General features: G+C 39.4%; 3 protein-coding genes across 3 annotated transcripts in view; all 3 read left to right on the forward strand.

Moving 5' to 3' along the window:
- LOC118222479 (immunoglobulin superfamily member 3-like) overlaps window positions 1-19,904 on the forward strand; it is a 125,812-nt gene that overhangs the window by 68,125 nt on the left and 37,783 nt on the right. The gene's annotated exons all lie outside the window — the stretch shown is intronic.
- Window positions 3,739-8,283, forward strand: LOC118223774. Its single transcript, XM_035410752.1, has 6 exons — window positions 3,739-4,261; window positions 4,393-4,740; window positions 5,184-5,537; window positions 5,871-5,978; window positions 6,978-7,027; window positions 7,167-8,283. Exons 1-6 carry the CDS (start codon window positions 4,096-4,098, stop codon window positions 7,293-7,295), a joined length of 1,155 nt encoding a protein of 384 aa, XP_035266643.1. The 5' UTR covers window positions 3,739-4,095; the 3' UTR covers window positions 7,296-8,283.
- Window positions 12,603-16,308, forward strand: LOC118223775. The gene is made up of 5 exons (XM_035410753.1): window positions 12,603-13,151; window positions 13,589-13,942; window positions 14,287-14,394; window positions 15,430-15,479; window positions 15,625-16,308. The coding sequence occupies exons 1-5, from the start codon at window positions 12,620-12,622 to the stop codon at window positions 15,751-15,753; spliced, it is 1,173 nt and encodes a 390-aa protein (XP_035266644.1). The 5' UTR covers window positions 12,603-12,619; the 3' UTR covers window positions 15,754-16,308.

Here is a 19,904-nt window from a genome sequence, read left to right on the forward strand (position 1 = left end):
AAAACGAAAACAGAGTTACTTGTGTTGAATCCAGGGAACATAAACCAAACAGATCTATATACGGTACGTACAGTACATCCACACAAGCAGTTAACTGCATTTGTAATGGAAGTCCACACAAGTCTGATTATAGATCCCTCAAGGATGGAAGTATTGTGGCTTGATGCTCATGCTCTCACCCGCCCCCTGGTGTCAGGTGCTGGGAATGCACCCGTTCTCTGAGGAAGAGCGGTGAACATGCACTCAGCTGCTGTGTAGCATTAATCACACTGGACCCATTCTTTTTCATTTCACAGAGATGCCTGTGTTTTGTGACCACGATTCACATTATAATGTTTGTTACGTCTCTCAAGGTGTCTAGGGGTAGGAGGGAGTACATAACATATATATTGAAATAAAGTGTCCGGGTGAAAAGGTGTTGTGCACGTTTAGTATAAATAATCAGGGCAGACAAAGTTGCAGGTGCTATTAAAGGTGTTATCACTTCACTTGCACTCTTATAATTATATTTACATTTGTACAAGTTAACACAAAACAAGACACAACTAGGTCACAAGGCCAAGGGACATGAATGTAGCCAAAGAAATGAAATAAATAAAAGCAAACAGTGCTAGAACAAAAGATAATCTGACTAACTAAGCAAAACACAAGACTATCTAGCTACTCTTACAAACAAAAATACTCAGCTGGCAACCACCCCTTTTCTAATGTGTCTGTACAAGTTTCCTCCTGCGTGTAGCACCGGTGTATAGAGGCCTCTGTCTTACCTGCCCCAGGGCCTGAACCACACACAGACAACCACACATACACAAGCAGGGGAAACGTTTACACGCACACTCACAGGTCTCAAATCTCTACCGCACATACACAACCACACAGCGAAAACGAACAGAGATCAATAACAGAGAGACGACGAGCAGCAGCAGCCACACAGCTTTTATCTTCCAGAGGAGGGATGTGATTGGTGGAGGCGGGACCAGGTTAAGAATGATTGACAGCGGGGACAGCAAATGGAATGATGAATGGCTCTCCTGCAGCAGTACAGAGGGGGAAAAAAATAACACACGCGACGTGGAAGGTAACATTTGTCAAATAGTCAAAAAACCGAACGGCCTGCAGGTAGTATGGCGGTGGGGATGGTAGGGTCACAGTTATTCTGCTTGTGTATCTTAAGAGACAAACTCTCAGAACATTTCTATAAAATAAATACATTTTTATGGCTGTCAGAATGCTCTTGGGACAGAAACTCTCTTGTATAAGGGTAAAAGAAAAAAATGCAGGCACTCTGTCACATGGAGAGAAGCTTCGGCTGATATGCTTCCTGCTCTTAGGTCACTGCACTGCATATTGTTTCTGAAAGCTTTTGCACATGGCTCTCTTTTTCAATACCAGCAACATGAGTTTGTCTGTTTCAGACTGCTCTGTGGTGGTGACAGGAGAGATACAGTTATTTTCCACTCACAGCCTTATACATTCAGCTCTACACAGACCAGAGATGCACAGGAAGACCGACCTGCAGCTCCTCCCTCTCTCAGCGCTGAAACCACACTGAGGCTTTGCATATCAGGATGTGAGTGTACTGGTGAGGGGGAAGAGAGAGTGCGTGCCTGTGTGTGTGTGTGTGTGTGTGTGTGTGTGTGACCAAAAAGAGCAGAATCCCAGAAAGTTAAGTTCCATTGGGTACACGGGGGTCAGGGCAGTATTAATTGTTGTCTGCAACTGGTTGTTTCCTGTTCCTAACCTTTTCCCTTTGAGATCACGCTAAAGATCACGCTCTGAGACCTGCTTGCTGGTCTGAGGGGGGTTTTTGCACAATGCTGGAGGTGCTGCTCTCTCTGTGGCTCAGTCTGACTCTCAGGCCACTGACTCAAAACAAAAACCTCTCTGCTCTGCCTTTGTGGTTTCCTCTGCATGCACCCCTTTCAAACCTGGCACCTCCCTCTCTTTCTGCCTGACTCTCTCTCACTCTCTCTCTCTCTCTCTCTCATTCTCTCTCTCTCTCTGATTTCCTGTGGTACTTCAGAAAGAGCAGAACTATGTGTGCTCTCTTGAGATAATCAGTTATTAAATGCAGTGTATTTATGAAGAATACATTTTTCTTAGATCAGAGAGCTGCCACACATCTGTTGCAAGTAGTTTGAGTATTACTAATCATGGCCTTTTGCTGGCCATTTTATTACCTTTCACTGAGCCCAAACCACCCTTTGACATGTTGGTATAATAGGAGTTTAAACATTCTCCAAATGTAAACATTTTGATTTAATCCCAGATTAGTTTCCAAAAACTCTTCGTAATAATTCCTTTACCCTTACAGCCCTTGTGATGCCTTGCTGGGGGTGGCAATCAAATGGTGAAGAAGCAAAATAAAGTCAAAAACATGCATTGCCTTTCCTTAGCCCTCTGCATGCACCCCTTTCATATGTTACCAGGCATCTCTCTCTCTCATTTCAGTGGGGTCAGAACTACATGTGCTCTTTTGAGATAATCAGTGATTACACACCATTTCTTTTTGAAGAATAATACACTTCAAGAACTCAGCTCAAATGGCTGTCAAATCTTTAACAAACAGTTTGAAAGCTTTGTAATCGTGGTCTTTATTGAACCACATTGCACTACTTTCACAAACCCAAACCACCATGATCGTACAGTAGGGTGTTTAAAAATGTCACAATTGTGAACATTTTGATTTCATTCAGGACATGAATTAGGAGCCCAATACCCCTGCCTGTGAGAAGGACCTGTGCTGTCCATGGTGCTGCAGCTCTCCCAGGTTGCTTGGATACCTGAGTGCTGGAGGGACAGCACATCATCACCCTTCCTGGCACCACAACCTGCACAGCTTAGATTTTTAAATGAAAGTGCTGATTGTAGTTATGCAAGAAGTTTAAAGGAGCCTGTTTTGAAAAAGTTTAATTGCTGTTCATGCAGTCATGGATTTTGAGAGCTTAATTTATGATTTAAAAAAATGTATGTATTTATTTCATGTATTTATTTAAAAACTTACATATTCTAATTTTAAATGCAACTAGGTGCATTGAACTGGCCCTTCATTGAGACAAGGCCAGCAGAGATAACAGCGGTAGTCCCCTTAATGAGGCCATTGTGATGTCATCCAGTGACAGAACCTCAGGCCTCAGACATTGAGACCCTGGATATGGACAATCTACATCATGTAAGTTATTGCTGGTACATTCCTCATTCTATTATGAGAAAATATTTCAGTTATGAATTATGAGTTGTGCAATTACAAATCATAACTTACAAATTACAAATAACTTATTTAAAGACAACTGGTTTCACGCTGGTTTCAGTGCAGTGCAAAATCACAATGTAAGAACAGGTGTGACATCACAGTATGAACATTCCAGTGAGCTGACAATGTTCTGAACTCATTAGCATAATCAGCCATTCAAAACTTTTGTGAGGCTCTCATAGTAAAGACAACAGATCTTTTTTTTGTTGTTGTTTTTGACCACTTTTTTATGTTTTCAGATGATAGAAGTTGAAAAATATCAAAAATGCATGTGAATGCAAAATCCTGTATCAATCCACCTACGGGCAGCACTGCCTCCTACTCCTGGAATGGGACAGAAGAGAAATTCAGCACCATGGACACTGCACACAAACACACACACACACACACACACATACACACACGCACACATACACACACGCACACGCATACACACATAGAGACGCACACACACATACATGAGCACACACCCACGCACACACACAAACACACATACACACACATGCACACACGCACCCACACACATATACACCCACGCACACACACACACAGACATATTAATTACTGTAGTATGAATTGAGGTGCCTTTTTCAATCTAAAGTTATTCTTAAAGTAAGCTATTTAAAACATTGTGAAGACTTCCACATTATTGCACTGTAAATAACAACTGGATTATTATTATTATTTGACCTATATTAAGCAGGATGGAAATAATGACATCAGTGTTCTTTTTTTGCACTGAGGGTGTTTATCAGCAGATGCTTGTGCAGCTCTTGTGCACCCAAATTATTAAACAGCCAATCAAATCTGCCCCTGACATGTGCCCTCCTACTGTTCAGTGAATGACAAGAAATTATTACCTCAAGTCCTCCTCTTATCTGTACAGTTTGAGTTTTACAGCACAGAGGACAAACAGGGTCTCAGGCAGAGGAGAGTCTCCAGAAGAGGAGAGTTCAGATACAGTGATGCCGCCACTCTGTGCTGTTCTTGTGCTTTTCAGCAAAGTCTGTAAGTGTATAATTATTAACTTAACAGTCAAAACAAGCTCAAAGACAGTATGGAGACATTTATACAGAGATCAGTGTTTTTCCCGTATTGTTCCCATTGTCAGTTGAAGGTGCTTTCTGTTTTTTTTCCAGATGGTCTGCTTGGGAAGAACATAGTTCAGCCTCACTCGCTTATGACAGCTCAGCTTGGAGGCACTGTGACTCTCCCATGTTTCCATGCTAAAGATGGTGTGCTATGGTACAGATGGCTTAAGCAGCCTCTTGGACAGAAGCCTGAGCAATTGTTAATGATAAAAAATTCTGCACCTTATACTATAGATTTGTTTATAAACAGTACGCGCCTCAGTGCTAAAGCAGCAAAGGGGAGCTCGAACCTGACTGTGTCACAAGTAGAGCCGTCGGATTCAGCCACATACTACTGCGCTGTTTCGCACTACAATGATATCAACTTTGAAGAAGGAACTACATTAATGGTCCTGGGTAAATATGAACCTTCAGTCCATGTCTTATACTTCTTTTTTCTTGTACAGGATTTTGAAGGTGATTTAAAATTTGAAAATATCTTAAGAAAGCAGATCTTTTTTTGTAGGGTCACTAAAACTCTAAGCATTAAGAAATTGAGGTATATTAACATTTGTTATTACTGGAGAAACTGTATGGTCAGCAAAACAGGCTAAAATTGCATTATTATGTGTCTAAACTCATTGATACAAAAGACATAAATAGACATTTTCTTTATTTCTTTTTTTTTTTTTCTTTACTAAGCTAATTGCTAGATTGGAAATGACTAAACCAGATTTAAAATAATGTTTGTACAAAAAGAAAACCCTGCATATGCTTTTGAATGACAGAAATACTAAAATAATGATTTAATTCAAGCATGTATCCTGTTATAATTTTAATTATTGAACTGAATTCTTCAGGGTCAGAGTCACACAACAGGACAGTAGTACTGCAGCAGCCCGAGTCTGAGTCAGTGCAGCCAGGAAACTCTGCGACTCTGCATTGTACAGTACACACTGAGACCTGTGCAGGAGAACACAGTGTGTACTGGTTCAGACAGGGCTCAGGAGAGTCCCCTCCAGGAATCATTTACACCCATGGAAACAGGAGTGATGAGTGCCAGAGGAGCTCTGGGGCTGTGTCTCCCACACAGAGCTGTGTCTACAACTTCCCCAAGAGGAACCTCAGCCCCTCTGATGCTGGGACTTACTACTGTGCTGTGGCCACCTGTGGGGAGATCCTGTTTGGGAATGGGACCAAGCTGGACTTTGAGGGTAAGTAAAAAAATCCATCACATAATAAAAGCATTGTCTCAGTTTTTAAAAGGTTCATGCATTTTTTTATCATGTTTATTTTTCTAAATCATGTTGTATTAAGTCATTGTAACCAGTAGAAGATACTTCATCTGATATTATTGGGTTACTGTTTAACATATGCTCATTAATTTTTATATATATATTTTATATGTAAGTTGTTAATTGTTTTCCATCCCTCATTGTTATTCTCATGCATATTAGTTTTTAGAGTAACACTGTCGTTGTCTTTCTATTCTCTTATTAATATTTTTCAAGCAGGGTGTTTACTAAATCTTTCTTTTAAAATGTCAGGGAATGAACATCTTCCTCTTTATTGCTTGGCGGGAGCTTTGACGTTGAGTGTGATCCTAAATATTGTCCTCATTCTGAAAATGAGAAAATGTTGTGAGAAATGCAAAGGTAAGAGACAAAGTTATCAATGTGTGGTTTATGTCATGATTATTATTTACAACATTTTTTTTCAATAAATATTCTGTTAATTCAAATCAGACTAGTATGAAACATTCAAGATCGTGAAAATACTCAGTACCTTAAAGGGTGTAGAGTCCAAAAATTAAAAGTAATCTGAAAATATGTTTTCTGTAAAGTAGTTGGCTTTCAAAATTTGATAACAATTTTGTCATCTTCATGAAAAGCTATTTCATAAGTAGCATGCAGAAATATTCACATACAGTCCCTGAACAGTTCTCTAAAGCAAAATCAGTTTAATAATATAACATACAGTTGCTCCATGGGTGCTGATGACTATCTTCTCACTACTTTTAGATATGTGCACATTATGTACACATATCACAGGTAAAAGCAAGCCAAACGTCTCTTCAATTTATGACACTTGATATTCTGATAGTGATTCCGATGTTATATATTGGTTCAAGTATTTCAGTTTTTTATTTCATTTTAACATTTTTTTTGGTACCAGCTGGCACTAACCAAATTATAGACATTATAGCTATGGTGTGACCCCAAGATTATGAAAAAATATTAAGGAAAAGTCAATAAAATTGAGCGCAGAATGAGCAGAATTAACTGCCATCCAAACAAATTAAAATACTTTTTAAGTGATATGTAATCTCCATTGAAGCCTATCCTGATTCCCTGGTGATTATATAATCAATACACTCCTCAGATATACTCCTCCTTGGAGCTGCAACTTACGGTCCTACAGTGGTGAATATAATTGACTATATGAAATACTACTACCAGAAGTGCTACGACTGCTATGAATATTATTGTTAATAGTAACAATAATAGTAATAGTAATATGAATAATAAGAAGAAAAAGAAGAAGTACAGTACAAAAAGAAGAGGAGCTTTGTTAACTTTAAAAACCAGTGCATGAATTGAGTAATTCGTTTTTGACAACCACCAGCAGTTTACATTTTCCTTTTACTGACACAGGAGCTGCATCAAACAACCAAGTGAGTGGAGAAGGCCTGGCGAGCAAACAGGTAAAAATATTATCTAAAAAATAATAAATAAATAAATAAATAAATAAAAATAAAGTTATTTTTTGTGGTGAATATCCTGGTTACATTATTATCAGAATGAAGTGTAGTCATATGTGGTGTGTATTTCTTTTTCTTTTAGAGTCAAGAGGAAGCAATGAATTACGCTGCTTTGACTTTCACCTCCAAGAAACCCAAAGTGAGGAGGAACAAGAGGGAAGTGGAGAAAGAAACGGTTTACTCAGATATGAGATTTAGAGACCATGAGTGAGGCTTTCCGTAAAAGCCATCTTCGTCACAAGAATAATCAAAATATTCCCTCGCTAGAATTGGTGAACATCATACTATGTGGCTGTAAATTTTTTTACACGTACAGCATTTGCCTGCAGCTGTGCTTTTTTTTTGATTCCTCTGTTTTTCAAATACACAAAGTAAAAATTGTGCACTCTCTGGCAGTATCTGATAAATGGTCCTCAGTGTTGTTGAATGTGTTTGGGGCAGTAGCGTAGTATACTGCTTAGGGAACAGGACCCAATTCTCAGGTGACACACTGCCCTTTGGCCTGTATTATTGAGCAAGGATGTTATTCTGAATGACTTCAGGCTATAACTGTACAAAATGAAACTGTGTGCACATGTAAAATTGCACGAGTGCCTGCTAAATGCCAGTAATGTGATGTCACACAGAGATGGGAGAGTGAAATATTAGGACTACAAAACAAGGTCAGACTGTTAATGTGTCAGCAGTGATTCACTGATTAGACGGAATCAAAATGTTTTGCCGTGTACAGTTTTTGTGATTCAGAGCTAGTCAGTGATAAGAATAAATAGTAGATCCATTCGTTTTGGGGTTAATAGACATAGTTTCAGCTGGGGAAAGTGTGGTTATTTCCCCAACTGTTTATGAAAGGTCAGATGCTGTCCCAACCACTTTTCATACAATAAAATATTCATCACACACAGTGGGGTACGACAGTTTGGCCACCGCTGGTCAAATTGCATGCCTCTCTAAAACTTCTCTCTAAATGTATCTCTGGTGACTGTGGGCAAAGAGCTTTTATTTTATCAGTCCAAAGCACTTTGTGCCAAAAAAGCCTTGCATGTAACTGTTGTGTCCGCACGTCCATTGCAGTGCTATGTAAGTTTTGCTTTGCATACCCAAACAGTCTACAGGCAGTGCTATTGGAGTCATTAGACGAACACTGGCTGCCAAATAAATTCATATATCAGACAATCAGCATCAATAAATGGGATACATTTCTGATACAAAGTGGCTGAATACTGTCATTTAAAGTTTTTTAGGGATTTTCTCCACATGGAGATGGCATGTAGAGATATGTCTGCGCATCCATACCACGGCGGTATCTGTTACAACTACTCATATGTGTCTGCCACTGCTTAGCCAGGAGAAACATCGCTGTGAATATAGGTACTCTCCTGCATGCTTTATAACAGCTGGATATGCTTTCTGAAGGCTAGGCCTCTTGCTAGCAGTGCCCTCCCTGTACCTTCAGTAACCAAAGCACTTCCTGTATGCACAGCGACAGCTTGCGTTCTCAGTAACTGATCCGGTGCTGTACGTTTGAGACCACTCCTTCCTGTGTACAGGGACAGAGCATGAACAGGCTCTCACTTGCATTTCCTGCTGAGATGCCTGTCAGGTGTTCACAGGGGCCGATGATCTAGAGAACAAGGAGAGAGTAATGCCCTTACCCAGACTGGACTTGCAACTATAAAGTATTTAGTTTTGACAGCATAATATTAAACAATGACCCTAAAATAACAAAAGGGAGGCCTTAAAGGTCACATGGACAGATACCTTTGCCTGATATGCTTCCTGCTCTGAGGTCACTGCACTGCTTATTGTTTCTGAAGGCTTTTGCACACGGCTCTCTTTTTCAATACCAGCAAAATGTGTTTGTCTGTTTCAAACTGCTCTGTTGTGGTGACAGGGGAGGTCCAGTTATTTTCCACTCACAGCCTAATACATTCAGCTCGACACAGACCAGAGCTGCACAGGAAGACTGACCTGCAGCTCCTCCCTCTCTCAGCGCTGACGCTCTGATCAAATTTATTCACCTCACACCTCAGACCACCTTTCCATTACAACAAACCAGAAGAGACAACATTAGAAAACAGTGTACTTAACTTTCAAAAGAAAAATACTACTCAAAATCTGTCCCCAAGGTTCCAAATATAGTACATAAATTGCAGGGACAAAATGATCAGTATCGCTCTCTATAATTAAAAAGGCTTTTCAATTTTCTATTTTACATTCATTATCATTGACATGTTTTATGCTGTTGCTTTTTAGTTGTATTATAATGCAGAGCAAGGTCATCATAACCGTCTTTTATAATGTGTGTTGGTCAGAGTTTTACCAATAGGAAGCAGCACAGCATAGTCATTAAATTATTTATAAATGTGACATTAGGACGATGATAAATTATAACGTCACAATCTATAACTCTTGATAGTCACGCCGTATTGGTCTGATTAAGGTGTTTTTGACATGTTCTTCAGCTTGTGTGCACCGTTCAAATTATTTATATACTGCTTACAATGTTGAATATCATTATACGTAAAATGCTCAGTGAAGTGCACATCATTAAAATATTTCAATATACACTCAATGAGTCATAAAAATACTTAAGTAAAGTGATAGTGTTTTTTCTGCACAAACATCATCAGATGCATTGAAACACAGAGCACCTCGATCATCCCCCTCCTTTTCCTGCACTGATGGTACATTCCATGGTCATGTGACCAGCTGTACTGACACAGGACATGAAAGTGTTCTTGACTCATTGAGTACAAGCAGCATTCTTCATAAATTTATGTGCTGAGTAAGGTGTGGAGCAGAATGGATTTACATGAAACAATCCCTGTATCATGGGTGTTTGACTATGAGGATGTGAGTGTGTACAGTAGGTGAGGCGGAAGAGAGAGTGTGTGCCTGCGTGTTTGCACGCGCGCGTGTGTGTGTGTGTGCCTGCGTGTGTGTGTGTGGGTGTGTGTGACCAAAGAAAGCAGTATCCCAGCAAGTTAGGTTCCATTGGGTACTAGGGGGCAGGGGGCAGGGCAGTATTAGTTATAGTCCGGTACTGTTTTTGTTTCCTGTTTATAACGTCTTTCCTTTGAGAGCGCGCTAAAGATCATGCTCTGAGACCTGCTTGCTGGTCTGAGGGGGTTTTTGCACAATGCTGGAGGCGCAGCTCTCTCTGTGGCTCAGTCTGACTCTCAGGCCACTGACTGAAAACAAAACCCCTCTGCTCTGCCTTTGTGGTTTCCTCTGCATGCACCCCTTTCAAACCTGGCACCTCCCTCTCTGTCTGCCTGACTCTCTCTCTCTCTCTCTCTCGCTCTCTCTCTCTCTCTCTCTCTCTCTCGCTCTCTCTCTCTCTCTCTCTCTCTCTCTCTGGTTTCCTGTGGTACTTCAGAAAGAGCAGAACTATGTGTGCTCTCTTGAGATAATCAGTTATTAAATGCAGTGTATTTATGAAGAATACATTTTTCTTAGATCAGAGAGCTGCCACAAATCTGTTGCAAGTAGTTTGAGGATTACTAATCATGGTCTTTTGTTGGCCATTTTATTACCTTTCACTGAGCCCAAACCACCCTTTGACATGTTGGTATAATAGGAGTTTAAACATTCTCCAAATGTAAACATTTTGATTTAATCCCAGATTAGTTTCCAAAAACTCTTCGTAATAATTTCTTTACCCTTACAGCCCTTGTGATGCCTTGCTGCGGGTGGCAATCAAATGGAGAACAAGCAAAATAAAGTCAAAAACATGCATTGCCTTTCCTTAGCCCTCTGCATGCACCCCTTTCATATGTTACCAGGCATCTCTCTCTCTCATTTCAGTGGGGTCAGAACTACATGTGCTCTTTTGAGATAATCAGTGATTACACACCATTTCTTTTTGAAGAATAATACACTTTGAGAACTCACCTCAAATGGCTGTCAGAAATCTTTAACAAACAGTTTGAAAGCTTTGTAATCGTGGTCTTGATTGAACCACATTGCCTACTTTCACAAAACCCAAACCACCATGATCGTACAGTAGGGTGTTTATAAATGTCACAATTGTAAACATTTTGATTTCATTCAGGACATGAATTGGTAGCCCAATACCCCTGCCTGTGAGAAGGACCTGTGCTGTCCATGGTCCTGCAGCTCTCCCAGGTTGCTTGGATACCTGGGTGCTGCAGGGACAGAACACCATCACCCTTCCTGGCACCACAACCTGCACAGCTTAGATTTTTAAATGAAAGTGCTGATTGTAGTTATGCAAGAAGATTAAAGGAGCCTGTTTTGAAAATGTTTCATTGCTGTTCATGCAGTCATGGATTTTGAGAGCTTAATTTATGATTTTTAAAAATGTATGTATTTATTTCATTTATTTATTTAAAAACTTACATATTCTAATTTTAAATGCAACTAGGTGCATTGAACTGGCCCTTCATTGAGACAAGGCCATTGTGATGTCATCCAGTGACAGAACCTCAGGCCTCAGACATTGAGACCCTGGATATGGACAATCTACATCATGTAAGTTATTGCTGGTACATTCCTCATTCTATTATGAGAAAATATTTCAGTTATGAATTATGAGTTGTGCAATTACAAATCATAACTTAAAAATTACAAATAACTTATTTAAAGACAACTGGTTTCACGCTGGTTTCAGTGCAGTGCAAAATCACAATATAAGATCAGGTGTGACATCACAGTATGAACATTCCAGTGAGCTGCCCAATGTTCTGAACTCATTAGCATAATCAGCCATTCAAAACTTTTGTGAGGCTCTCATAGTAAAGACAACAGATCTTTTTTTTGTTGTTGTTTTTGACCACTTTTTTATGTTTTCAGATGATAGAAGTTGAAAAATATCAAAAATGCGTGTGAATGCAAAATCCTGTATCAATCCACCTACGGGCAGCACTGCCTCCTACTCCTGGAATGGGACAGCAGAGAAATTAAGCACCATGGACACTGCACACAAACACACACACACACACACATACACACACGCACACATACACACACGCACACGCATACACACATAGAGACGCACACACACATACATGAGCACACACCCACGCACACACACAAACACACATACACACACATGCACACACGCACCCACACACATATACACCCACGCACACACACACAGACATATTAATTACTGTAGTAAGAATTGAGGTGCCTTTTTCAATCTAAAGTTATTCTTAAAGTAAGCTATTTAAAACATTGTGAAGACTTCCACATTATTGCACTGTAAATAACTACTGGATTATTATTATTATTTGACCTATATTAAGCAGGATGGAAAAAATGACATCAGTGTTCTTTTTTTGCACTGAGGGTGTTTATCAGCAGATGCTTGTGCAGCTCTTGTGCACCCAAATTATTAAACAGCCAATCAAATCTGCCCCTGACATGTGCCCTCCTACTGTTCAGTGAATGACAAGAAAGTATTACCTCAAGTCCTCCTATTATCTGTACAGTTTGAGTTTTACAGCGCAGAGGACAAACAGGGTCTCAGGCAGAGGAGAGTCTCCAGAAGAGGAGAGTTCAGATACAGTGATGCCGCCACTCTGTGCTGTTCTTGTGCTTTTCAGCAAAGTCTGTAAGTGTATAATTATTAACTTAACAGTCAAAACAAGTCTGCTCAAAGACAGTATGGAGACATTTATACAGAGATCAGTGTTTTTCCCGTATTGTTCCCATTGTCAGTTGAAGGTGCTTTCTGTTTTTTTTCCAGATGGTCTGCTTGGGAAGAACATAGTTCAGCCTGATATGCTGGTGACAGCTCAGCTTGGAGACACTGTGACTCTCCCATGTTTCTATGCTAAAGATGATGTGAAATGGTACAGATGGCTTAAGCAGCCTCTTGGACAGAAGCCTGAGCATTTGTTAAAGATATTGAATTCTGAACCTTATACTATAAAGTTCAATGCTTTTATAAACAGCACACGCCTCAGTGCTAAAGCAGCAAATGGGAGCTCGAACCTGACTGTGTCACAAGTAGAGCCGTCGGATTCAGCCACATACTACTGCGCTGTTGTGCTCTACAATGATATCAGCTTTGGAGAAGGAACTACATTAATGGTGCTGGGTAAATATGAACCTTCAGTCCACGTCTTATACTTCATTTTTCTTGTACAGGATTTTGAAGGTGATTTAAAATTTGAAAATATCTTAAGAAAGCAGATCTTTTTTTGTAGGGTCACTAACACTCTAAGCATTAAGAAATTGAGGTATATTAACATTTGTTATTACTGGAGATACTGTATGTTCAGCAAAACAGGATTAAATTGCATTATTATTTTTCTAAACTCATTGATACAAAAGACATAAATAGTCATTTTCTTTATTTCTTTATTTTTTTCTTTACTAAGCTAATAGTTTGGAAATGACAAAACCAGATTTAAAATAGTGTTTGTACAAAAAGAAAACCCTGCATATGCTTTTGAATTTCAGAAATACTAAAATAATGATCAAATCCAAGCATGTATCCTGTTATAATTTTAATTATTGAACTGAATTCTTCAGGGTCAGAGTCACACAACAGGACAGTAGTACTGCAGCAGCCCGAGTCTGAGTCAGTGCATTCTGGAGACTCTGTGACTCTGCAGTGTACAGTACACACTGAGACCTGTGCAGGAGAACACAGTGTGTACTGGTTCAGACAGGGCTCAGGAGAGTCCCCTCCAGGAATCATTTACACCCATGGAAACAGGAGTGATGTGTGCCAGAGGAGCTCTGGGGCTGTGTCTCCCACACAGAGCTGTGTCTACAACTTCCCCAAGAGGAACCTCAGCCTCTCTGATGCTGGGACTTACTACTGTGCTGTGGTCACCTGTGGGGAGATCCTGTTTGGAAAAGGGACCAAGCTGGACTTTGAGGGTAAGCAAAAAAATCAATCACATAATAAAAGCATTGTCTCATTTTTTAAAAGGTTTGTGCATTTTTTTTTCATTTTTTTTTTTTTCTAAATCATGTTGTATTAAGTCATTGTAACCAGTAGAACATACTTCATCTGATATTACTGGGTTATTGTTTAACATATATATATATATATATAAATTAATGAGCATATTTTATATGTGAGTTGTTAATTGTTTTCCATCCCTCATTGTTATTCTCATGCAGATTTGTTTTTAGGCAGGTAACACTGTCATTGTTTTTCTATGCTCTTATTAATGTTTTTCAAGCAGGGTGTTTACTAAATCTTTCTTTTAAAATGTCAGGGAATAAACATCTTCCTCTTTATTGCTTGGCGGGAGCTTTGACGTTGAGCGTGATCTTCAATATTGTCCTCATTCTGAAAATGAGAAAAGGCTGTGAGAAATGCAAAGGTAAGAGACAAAGTTATCAATGTGTGGAATATGTCATGATTATTATTTACAACATTTATTTTCAATAAATCTTCTGTTAATTCAAATCAGACTAGTATGAAACATGCAAGATCGTAATAATACTCAGTACCTTAAAGGGCGCAGAGTCAAAAAAAATAAAAATAATCTGTTAGAATTATTTTAAAAATAAAAATATGTAGTGTTTTCTGTAAAGTAGTTGGCTTTCAAAATTTGACAACAAATTTGACAACAATCTTCATGAAAGGCTATTTCATAAGTTGCGTGCAGAAATATTCACATACAGTCTCTGTACAGTTCTCTAAAGCAAAATCAGTTTAATAATATAACAGTCATCAGCACCCATGGAGCAACTGTATATCTTCTCACTACTTTGAGATATGTGCACATTACGTACAAAGATCACAGGTAAAAGCAAGCCAAACGTCTCTTCAATTTATGACACTTGACATTCTGATAGTGATTCCAATGTTATACATTGGTTCAAGTATTTCAGTTTTTTATTTTATTTTATTTTAAAAAATATTTTGGTACCAGCTGGCACTAACCAAATTATAGACATTATATACTATGGTGCGACCCCAAGATTAGGAAAAAATATTCTTAAGCAAAAGTCAATAAAATTGAGCGCAGAATGAGCAGAATTAACTGCCATCCAAACAAATTAAAATACTTTTTAAGTGATATGTAATCTCCATTGAAGCCTATCCTGATTCCCTGGTGATTATATAATCAATGCACTCCTCAGATATACTCCTCCTTGGAGCAGCAACTTACAGTCCAACAGTGGTGAATATAATTGACTATATGAAATACTACTACCAGAAGTGCTACGACTGCTATGAATATTATTGTAAATAGTAACAATAATAGTAATAGTAATATTAATAAAATGAAAAAGAAGAAGTACAGTACAAAAAGAAGAGGAGCTTTCTTAACTTTAAAAACCAGTGCATGAATTGAGTAATTTGTTTTTGACAACCACCAGCAGTTTACATTTTCCTTTTACTGACACAGGAGCTGCATCAAACAACCAAGTGAGTGGAGAAGACTTGGCCAGCAAACAGGTAAAAATATTATCTAAAAAATAATAAATAAATAAATAAATAAATAAATAAATAAATAAATATTTCTTTTCTGTGGAGAATATCCTGGTTACATTATTATCAGAATGAAGTGTAGTCATGTGGTGTGTATTTCTTTTTCTTTTAGAGTCAAGAGGAATCAATGAATTACGCTGCTTTGACTTTCACCACCAAGAAACCCAAAGTGAGGAGGAACAAGAGGGAAGTGGAGAAAGAAACGGTTTACTCAGATATGAGATTTAGAGACCGCGAGTGAAGCTTTCCGTAAAAGCCATCTTCGTCACAAGAATAATCAAAATATTCCCTCGCTAGAATTGATGAACATCATAAATTTTATAACACGTACAGGATTTGCCTGCAGCTGTGCTTGTTTTTAGATTCCTCTGTTTTTCAAATACACAAAGTAAAAATTGTGCACTCTCTGGCAGTATCTGATAAATGGTCCTCAGTGTTGCTGAATGGGTTTGGGGCAGTAGTGTAGTGTACTACTTAGGGAACAGGACACAATTCTCAGGTGACACACTGCCCTTTGACCTGTATTATTGAGCAAGGATGTTATCCTGAATGACGTCATGCTATAACTGTATAAAATGAAACGGTGTGCACATGTAAAATTGCATGAGTGCCTGCTAAATGCCAGTAATGTGATGTCACACAGAGATGGGAAAGTGAAATATTAGGACTACAAAACAAAGTCAGACTGTTAATGTGCCAGTAGTGATTCACTGATTAGACGGAATCAAAATGTTTTGCAGTGTACAGTTTTTGTAATTCAGAGCTAGTCAGTGATAAGAATAAATAGTAGATCCATTCGTTTTGGGGTTAATAGACATAGTTTCAGCTGGGGAACGTGGGGTTATTTCCCCAACTGTTTATGAAAGGTCAGATGCTGTCCCAACCGCTTTTCATACAATAAAATATTCATCACACACAGTGGAGTACAACAGTTTGGCCACCGCTGGTCAAATTGCATGCCTCTCTAAAACTTCTCTCTAAATGTATCTCTCGTGACTGTGGGCAAAGAGCTTTTAATTTTTCTGTCCAAAGCACTTTGTGCCAAAAAAGCCTCCCATGTAACTGTTGTGTCCGCATGTCCATTGCAGTGGTATGTAAGTTTTGCTTTGCATACCCAAACAGTCTACAGGCAGTGCTATTGGAGTCATTAGGCGAACACACTGACTGCCGAATAAATTAATATATCAGACAATCAGCGTCAATAAATGGGATACATTTCTGATACAAAGTGGCTGCATACTGTCATTTAAAGTTTTTTAGGGATTTTCTCCACATGGAGATGGCATGTAGAGATATGTCTGTGCATCCATACAACGGCTGTATCTGTCACAACTACTCATATGTGTCTGCCACTGCTTAGCCATGAGGAACATCGCTGTGAATATAGGTACTCTCCTGCATGCTTTATAACAGCTGGACATGCTTTCTGAAGGCTAGGCCTCTTGCTAGCAGTGCCCTCCCTGTACCTTCAGTAACCAAAGCACTTCCTGTATGCACAGCGACAGCTTACGTTCTCAGTACCTGATCCGGTGCTGTACGTTTTAGACCACTCCTTCCTGTGTACAGGGACAGAGCATGAACAAGCTCTCACTTGCATTTCCTGCTGAGATGCCTGTCAGGTGTTCACAGGGGCCGATGATCTAGAGAACAAGGAGAGAGTAATGCCCTTACCCAGACTGGACTTGCAACTATAAAGTATTTAGTTTTGACAGCATAATATTAAACAATGACCCTAAAATCACAAAAGGGAGGCCTTAAAGGTCACATGGACAGATACCTTTGCCTGATATGTTTCCTGCTCTGAGGTCACTGCACTGCTTATTGATTCTGAAGGCTTTTGCACACGGCTCTCTTTTTCAATACCAGCAAAATGTGTTTGTCTGTTTCAAACTGCTCTGTTGTGGTGACAGGGGAGGTCCAGTTATTTTCCACTCACAGCCTAATACATTCAGCTCTACACAGACCAGAGCTACACAGGAAGACTGACCTGCAGCTCCTCCCTCTCTCAGCGCTGAAACCACACTGACGCTCCGATCAAATTACTTCACCTCACACCTCAGACCACCTTTCCATTACAACAGACCAGAAGAGACACCATTAGAAAACAGTGTACTTAACTATCAAAAGAAAAATACTACTCAAAATCTGTCCACATGGTTCCATATATAGTGCATAAATTGAAGGGACAAAATGATCAGTATCGCTCTCCATAATTAAAAAGGCTTTTCAATTTTCTATTTTACATTCATTATCATTGACATGTTTTATGCTGTTGCTTTTTAGTTGTATTATAATGCAGAGCAAGGTCATCAAAACCGTCTTTTATAATGTGTGTTGTTCAGAGTTTTACCAATAGGGAGCAGCACAGCATAGTCATTAAATTATTTATAAATCCGACATTAGGAAGATGATAAATTATAACGTCACAATCTATAACTCTTGATAGTCACGCCGTATTAGTCTTATTAAGGTGTTTTTGACATGTTCTTCAGCTTGTGTGCACCGTTCAAATTATTTATATACTGCTTACATTGTTGAATATCATTATACGTAAAATGCTCAGTGAAGTGCACATCATTAAAATATTTCAATATACACTCAATGAGTCATAAAAATACTAAAGTAAAGTGATAGTGTTTTTACTGCACAAACATCATCAGATGCATTGAAACACAGAGCACCTCGATCATCCCCCTCCTTTTCCTGCCCTGATGGTACATTCTATGTTCATGTGACCAGCTGTGGGGACACGGGACATGAAAGTGTTCTTGACTCATTGAGGACAAGCAGCATTCTTCATAAATGTATGTGCTGTGTAAGGTGTGGAGCAGAATGGATTTACGTGAAACAATCCCTGTATCGTACGGGTTTGACTATGAGGCTGTGAGTGTGTACAGTAGGTGAGGCGGAAGAGAGAGTGTGTGCCTGCGTGTTTGCACGCGCGCGCGCTTGTGTGTGTGTGCCTGCGTGTGTGTGTGTGTGTGCGTGTGTGTGACCAAAGAAAGCGGTATCTCAGCAAGTTAGGTTCCATTGGTTATTGGAGGGCAGGAGGCAGGGCAGTATTAGTTATAGTCCGGTACTGTTTTTGTTTCCTGTTTATAACCTCTTTCCTTTGAGAGCGTGCTAAAGATCACGCTCTGAGACCTGCTTGCTGGTCTGAGGGGGGTTTTTGCACAATGCTGGAGGCGCAGCTCTCTCTGTGGCTCAGTCTGACTCTCAGGCCACTGACTGAAAACAAAACCTCTCTGCTCTGCCTTTGTGGTTTCCTCTGCATGCACCCCTTTCAAACCTGGCACCTCCCTCTCTGTCTGCCTGACTCTCTCTCTCTCTCTCTCTCTCTCTCATTTCCTGTGGTACTTCAGAAAGAGCAGAACTATGTGTGCTATCTTGAGATAATCAGTGATTACATGCAGAGTATTTATGAAGAATAACACATTTTTCTTAGATCAACGAGCTGCCACACATCTGTTGCAAGTAGTTTGAGGATTACTAATCATGGCCTTTTGTTGGCCATTTTATTACCTTTCACTGAGCTCAAACCACCCTTTGACATGTTGGTATAATAGGAGTTTAAACATTCTCCAAATGTAAACATTTCGATTTCATCCCAGATTAGTTTCCAAAGACTCTTCTTAATAAATCCTTTACCCTTATAGGCCTTGTGATGCCTTGCTGGGGGCGGCAATCAAACACTGAACAAGCAAAATAAAGTCAAAAACATGCATTGCCTTTCCTTAGCCCTCTGCATGCACCCTTTTCATACATTACCAGGCATCTCTCTCTCTCATTTCAGTGGGGTCAGAGCTACATGTGCTCTTTTGAGATAATCAGTGATTACACACCATTTCTTTTTGAAGAATAATACACTTCGAGAACTCAGTTCAAATGGCTGTCAGAAATCTTTCATAAACGGTTTGAAAGCTTTCTAATCATGGTTCTTCGTTGCCCATTTTTCTAACTTTCACCAAACTCAAACCACCATGTTTGTACAGTAGGATGTTTAAACATGTCACAATTGTAAACATTTTGATTTCATTCAGGACATGAATTGATAGCCCAATACTCTTCTTAATGCTTCTTTTACCCTAATAGACTTTGTGATGCAGCGCTGGGGGTGGCCACTGTATCACGCGCTGAAAAGCCAAAATAAAATAAAAAATATCTTACTTTCAATCGTCCAGGAAACTGAAAAACAACAACAAAAAAAAAATACCAAAAATCCACATCAACTAACCCTTCAAACACAACAACAACCTTTCAGAAAAAGGATTCCTTACACCTGTGAGCAAGGCCCTTTTATAAGGCCCAGTGATCAGGCAATGGGGAGCAGCTGGCCTAATTAGAATGAGCCACACCTGCCCCCCTGCCTGTGAGAAGGGCCAGTGCTGTCCA

Source organism: Anguilla anguilla, chromosome 3 (assembly GCF_013347855.1).
Source record: "Anguilla anguilla isolate fAngAng1 chromosome 3, fAngAng1.pri, whole genome shotgun sequence".
Taxonomy (NCBI): Eukaryota; Metazoa; Chordata; class Actinopteri; order Anguilliformes; family Anguillidae; genus Anguilla; species Anguilla anguilla.